Raw genomic sequence first — 5785 nt, forward strand, 5'->3', positions numbered from 1 at the left:
TTTGATCGAGATTGTTAGGAAAGTTTATTATCAAGAGTATCAAACCCTGATTTTGTTGCTGGTATTACTCTTCTCATCATATTGATATAAAAATTGTTAATAAATTGTTTATTATAGTAGTAATAACTAATATGGTTCTGTGTGCAGATTTTGATATGCCGGGTTTACTTTGTATTTTCACGAAGGAATTCTTCACCAAACTAATAATTTTATGCTGGAATGGAATCCGTTCTGTAAAGGTTTCTTTCTATTTCAGAAACAGCTTTTATTACCTAACAGCCACAGTAATATGGTGTGTTTCACTGCGTTGTCATACTGGGTTTTGCATTGTTTTTTTTTGAAACCTTCATCAAGTAGATATATAGCATTGTAGGTCAATATTTTGGTTGATTTTCCTTTTCGTATAATGTACTGCATAATGTATCTACTGCTAACTGCAAATAATTCTGTTATCTCGACTTACTTATTTGTAGGAAACATGTTCGAAAGGGAAACGTCGGTTACCAAGATTCAAAATGATGACAAGAAGAGGAACATGTTGAAGTACCTTAATATTTTTTTGCTAACCGAAGTGAAGGATAAGCTGGACTTTCTCCACATGTTAGTAGATGTGTAACGATCACGTTTTGAGAGCTAACAACCATAGCGCAGCTGCCAAGACAATTTTTACTGATACATAAATTATATGATGAGCTGAAACTACACTATCAGCCTTGCAGAATAAGAATAATAGCCTACAATGATTAGAAGATATTTCAACTGTTCATATTTTCAGAAAGACGTTCACACCTACGAACATTGACAAGTTGGTAAAAAGCCTGCAGTGCGATCTAGATTGTAAGTATCCTCTGTTAGCCTCTCCTCCACACTTCTTTTTATTTGTTCATAAATTGGAAGCATTGTCATGGATTCTTTGAACAAGTGGTTGCGCAAAACGGTAGTTTAAAGGGCTTGGGTTGTGGTCTGGGTTAATGTTGTGTAACGGTAAGGGTTAGAGTCGGGGATCGAGCTATCATAGCTCGGAGCTAGGCCAGGTTTAGGTGTAAGACAACGTTTGAGATTTAAAACCAGGGGGCCAACGATCGTGAGGTGAAATGTCGAGGGGTGAAAACCCGTTTAATTCCATGTGATGGATTGTTTAAAAAAGTGGTCGAAAGGACGATTTAAAAGACCGTACTTGATCGTTGAAAGTTAATGATTCTCCTCTAAGACGTGTAGATATATGTAGATACGTTTTAAGTCATTAATATACCAGGAGAGAAAATCCGCATCTTATTGATGAACTATGCTTCCTTTCGACCACTCTTTTATCGACCAATGAAGTCACGTATGGGTAAGGTACTATGTGATCACTGATCAGGTATCTACTCCACTTACTCATTCGGCTGTAATTACAGTGCACATTGATGAGAAAAAAGACAAGACTTCGGCAAATAGGAAGTTGCTAATATCTACAATCTGTGAGCTGATCACCGCCCTCAAAAAGATAAAGGTAAGTAATTATACTTGATGTCACAGATCTTCCGAAATAAGGTCCTGGCAGTGGGATCAATTAGAACATCCGTAATCAGATTGAGCTGTACATGATAAGCAGGCATTTTGCTTTGTACAAGTTTAAACAAGTTTCCCGTTTTTTACTTTACTAGGTTCCAGTTGATAATTACCGACTGCAACATCACCTTAGTTCAGTCGGGTGGAATGTTTGCAGTGTTTATAATTGCCTATGCTTCAAAAACATGCTGTGGCATACAGTATAAACAATTTCCTGAACAGGGAGGTAGGAGTGGTGATGGACAGAGTGGAAGTCTGACAAAGTTAGACGAAGACATCAAGAAAGTTTTTTGGAACTTCTTTACAGCTAAAGACGACAAGGTTTGAATATAGTTCTTCAACTTAACAGTTAATATTCTCACTGATTGAACATAAATTGATCATTCCCCCCTGAGTCCTGATAGGTATTGATTATGAATCGCTTTCACGTGGTGTATTAGATATTACATTAGCTATTAATTTTACCTACCATTGACCTTTAGCAACCCGGAGAAGACAGTGTTGATGGAGGAGAACAATTGGCAACAACTGTTAACGAGGCTCCGATCAGGGTCTCTAATATTTTCGAGAGATGCGACATAGGTATACATATTGTTACATTATAATTATACCATAGTGAAGCTCACTCATATCACTGTATGAGAATTTCGCTGTAACTCATGACCGACGATAAATTTGCCCTACCTTCTCTGATCGTCTGTATCAGTATAGCCTATCTTGGGCTTTAAAATGAATTGCTGCATTATGGTTAATCGTAGGCGATTCCCAGGTGCTATTCAGAGAGTGATAAAGAAGATGCCCCCGGTTCCCGTCACGAAACCTGGATCATTGACAGCCCCCGAGAGTGAACAGAGTGAGTTATAGCTATTTTAAAAGTCATCCGGATGGGTCACTAGGCGCTACCTGTGCTGAATATGCTAATATTTGTTTAGTCATTTTTTGTACTATCTACTGATCGTAGAAACAGTTTTGTGTCATCGTCAGAGCGGACTCCCAGTTTGAAATTTTATGGGTTTACAATACGATTCTTCAAGTAGGAACATCCTGCAATAAACTTCGTTTTCATACACTAATCCGCTGTGACGTTTCCAGGTGCTGTTCAGAGAATAGCTTTGGCCATCCGGAGCGAGCCCCGGGCCCCCGTCGCAAAACCCCCCGTTCAACCGGACACCACACCAGCAGCCGGGCCTGCGCCTCCAACCGGCAAGGTCCGAAAAGACCACATATCCAGACTTCAGAAAGAGTCCGAGAGTCGCCTGAGTGAGTTACAGCTATTTCTAAACATCATTTAGAATTATCGCCTGTAATATGGATGGGTCACCACTCACCAGGCGCAGGAAGAATTCATCTTTGGTCAATTAAAGTTGATACTTTCATCTTTGACCATTTTTTTGTACGATCTTTGTGACGAGTAAAAATTGGAAACCGCATTATTTAATCAGACTTTTGTGTGATAACTGACGCGTTCGCCATAATACAAAACTCCCTAACCTTAAGGCGTAAGGTTTCCCTCTGTGCAACGTCGAAAATAACTTAGTCACGCCTTTATCATTTCAGAGAGACGACATCTTCACCCCAAGGGCCTCCGAGATACTTCGGCGACAATGGTTGAGGAGGCTTTGAAGATCAATCCGGTGATAGGTAATAATTCAAGTGCAACATATCGTTTTTAAACTTTCGGACATTAATTTTTCTTCAAGTCGAAGATTGCATCGCCGTTTCCACACAAAGGTAGCTGGTTTGACGCACATCAAGTCTATTTTAAGCGATATAATACCCATTCACGGTCGAAATGGGGGTTAGTAGATATGCAATCGAAACCACTACAGTTTTAGGTCACTATAAGTCACGTTTCACTTGGTATGTGTATATAACTCAGTTCTAAAGTTAAAACTAACCCACTTCTGCAGGTTATCTCAGAAATCCATCTCTTTACTTTTAGCAAATTTCATGTCTGTTTGAACCTCAGTCTTTTATCAGGAGCCGTGGCCGAACAGGCGAGACAGATCCTCCAGGAGGATAGATGGGATGTGTTCGGCAAGAGTATTGCCCAGCTGTCGGCTGTCGCATATCAAGGTAACTTATTTATAGGTATTCGATCAAACAGTCCCGGAAAAAATTGGCTCACCGGCGCGGCCCAGCCAAAATATTTGCTACTCTTTTTTTGCAACAAAAAATCCTTGATCACGTCCAAATACTAGGGTCTCCCCAACAAAATCTTGCACCGGTCGAAAGCCGCGAGATTTAACTACCTAGACAAAACAATCTGCCACAATCTGCTTTCCAATCCAATAAGTTTGCACAGGAAAAAAACTGAATTCGTTTTGTTGATATGATGTGTGGTCAAAGCAACCTGTCTCCATATAATACTATCCGTACAACAACAAGAAATGTAGGATCATTGAATCTTTGGCGACTAATGTGGGGGGGGGGGGGGGAAACCCTATTTTGACTCATTTTGCCTCATTTTTCCCTTTTTTGGCTGCCCGAATGAGGTAAAATAAAGTAAATTTCGGCAAAAACATTTGTCTCTAAAAAGGCTCAGAAAACTAGATTCATTTACCTCACTTTACCTCATTTTACCTCATCCCAATTTTGGCTGCCCGAATGAGGTAAAATGAAATTGACCCCCCCCACTAATGTTTAGAACTCTTTCAGACGAACTGGAGCTCATGGAGCACGCAGGAAAGATCCTACTCAAGATCGCGGCAGACGCGAAGACAGTAAGTAAGATTCAGTCTCCTCCTCATTACTCGAATTTGTTGGGTCAGTTATTTAATGAAAAATTTTTACCGTTAAATTGTGTGGCTGTGTTGTCTGTGACATCGTTTCCAAGTGGGGAACATGGTTTATTTTTAATTAATTTTATCATAAGAACAGGTCCAGCTTTATTATTAATTGTATATTATGCAGAGTCTGTGAAAACTGTTCATTTCAGGCTGGAACTGATTGAAAAGCCTCCTTCGGAGCTCTTCGGACGCAGCTTGTCCCTCGACGATTCTCCTAACCATCTTGTGGATTCTGGGGAGAGGACAAGGACAAGATTGCATTATTATTTTAATTATGTCAACCCGATTGAGATCCAGAGATAAGTTATGGCTTCCCATCTTAGACCACAACTCAGCTCTTTATCTGCATAAAAGAAACACCACCCGCCAGATTAAATTCACTTAAATTCCATCATTTGTATTAGGTCAATGAAACTGCATACATAACAAGCTTAGACATTTCCTCGAATACACCTGGAAAAAAAATGGATGTATACTTTTGGAAGTACATAGAATCTCCTGGGAGACCCTATAAAAAATCTTCGCATTTTTCTATTGGCGTTTTTATAAAACCTGATAAATAGAGCTCCTGATCAACGATACTCATCGTTTTAGCATCCAATCCTTTCAGAATGGTAAGAATTTGAGTTTTAGAGTTGCTTTTAAAGGGTTCTAAAACTTAACTCACTTCAAATTTAAGCAAATATATGGCCTGATATGTGCTCAGTATTTTGTTACACGTGTATTTGTATTTGTAACACGTGTATTTTTAAGAATTGGTAATTTAACACTTGTAATTATTTTTGTAATACGTGCATGTATTGTTTTGACTAACACGTGTACTTTTCTAGAACGTGTTTTTTAAATGTCCTCCGCAAGTGACAAGCAGTCCGCACGGCCAATGTTGCGTGAACTGCTGTCTGCTACGGTGATCTTATTCACACAAAAGGAATAAACTAAGAATAATGTTCATTTATTTATCATACTGTGCTATGTTTTCACGTATTTGATTTAATATCTTTATCTGCCTAAAAGAATTGTGTTATCATTAAGTCATCAAGCTTCGTAAACTCGACATTTTCAATAGCTGTGGGCTAAACAAGTTTTCGCCATATTTCAGTCACCGTTAATCTTGTTATCATTATATCTGGTGGTTTTTTAACCGAACCAATGCATCATATTCCAGTCCCGCCAAATTGTGACAAATACTGGCAAATTTTTAAAAATTTTCTAATTTGCCGCAGACGCGATTACTGAAACCTTATGAAAGCTTTCGGCGCGGCTGACATTGTCATGCTTTCAGGCGCGCGACGTTTCAGGCGCGCGACGTTTCAGGCGCGCTACGTTTCAATTTCACTCGTAGGTGGGCACACCAGTGTAAGCTCCCATCGGAGCTCCGGAGTATCACATTGCTAGACAGTTTCAAAGTTGGTCTAGGCAGATTCATGGAACAGTACCCAGACACA

At 39.4% G+C, this 5785-nt stretch overlaps 1 protein-coding gene across 1 annotated transcript; it reads left to right on the forward strand.

The window, feature by feature from the left end:
- The first annotated feature begins 356 nt into the window (after window positions 1-356).
- LOC134817116 (uncharacterized) lies at window positions 357-4790 on the forward strand. Its single transcript, XM_063826223.1, has 11 exons — window positions 357-600; window positions 776-837; window positions 1398-1492; window positions 1774-1872; window positions 2034-2133; window positions 2321-2404; window positions 2644-2811; window positions 3109-3192; window positions 3532-3627; window positions 4210-4274; window positions 4490-4790. The coding sequence occupies exons 1-11, from the start codon at window positions 407-409 to the stop codon at window positions 4502-4504; spliced, it is 1062 nt and encodes a 353-aa protein (XP_063682293.1). The 5' UTR covers window positions 357-406; the 3' UTR covers window positions 4505-4790.
- Window positions 4791-5785: the final 995 nt, after the last annotated feature.

This window comes from Bolinopsis microptera, chromosome 6 (assembly GCF_026151205.1).
Source record: "Bolinopsis microptera isolate Bmic1 chromosome 6, MBARI_Bmic_1.0, whole genome shotgun sequence".
Taxonomy (NCBI): domain Eukaryota; kingdom Metazoa; phylum Ctenophora; class Tentaculata; order Lobata; family Bolinopsidae; genus Bolinopsis; species Bolinopsis microptera.

Coding starts and splice junctions, on each gene's coding strand:
- LOC134817116 (XM_063826223.1), top strand. CDS start 407: ATGTACTGCATAATGTATCTACTGCTAACTGCAAATAATTCTGTTATC. Junction 2,405..2,643: donor AGCCCCCGAGAGTGAACAGA/GTGAGTTATAGC, acceptor TGACGTTTCCAG/GTGCTGTTCAGAGAATAGCT. Junction 3,193..3,531: donor GAAGATCAATCCGGTGATAG/GTAATAATTCAA, acceptor GTCTTTTATCAG/GAGCCGTGGCCGAACAGGCG.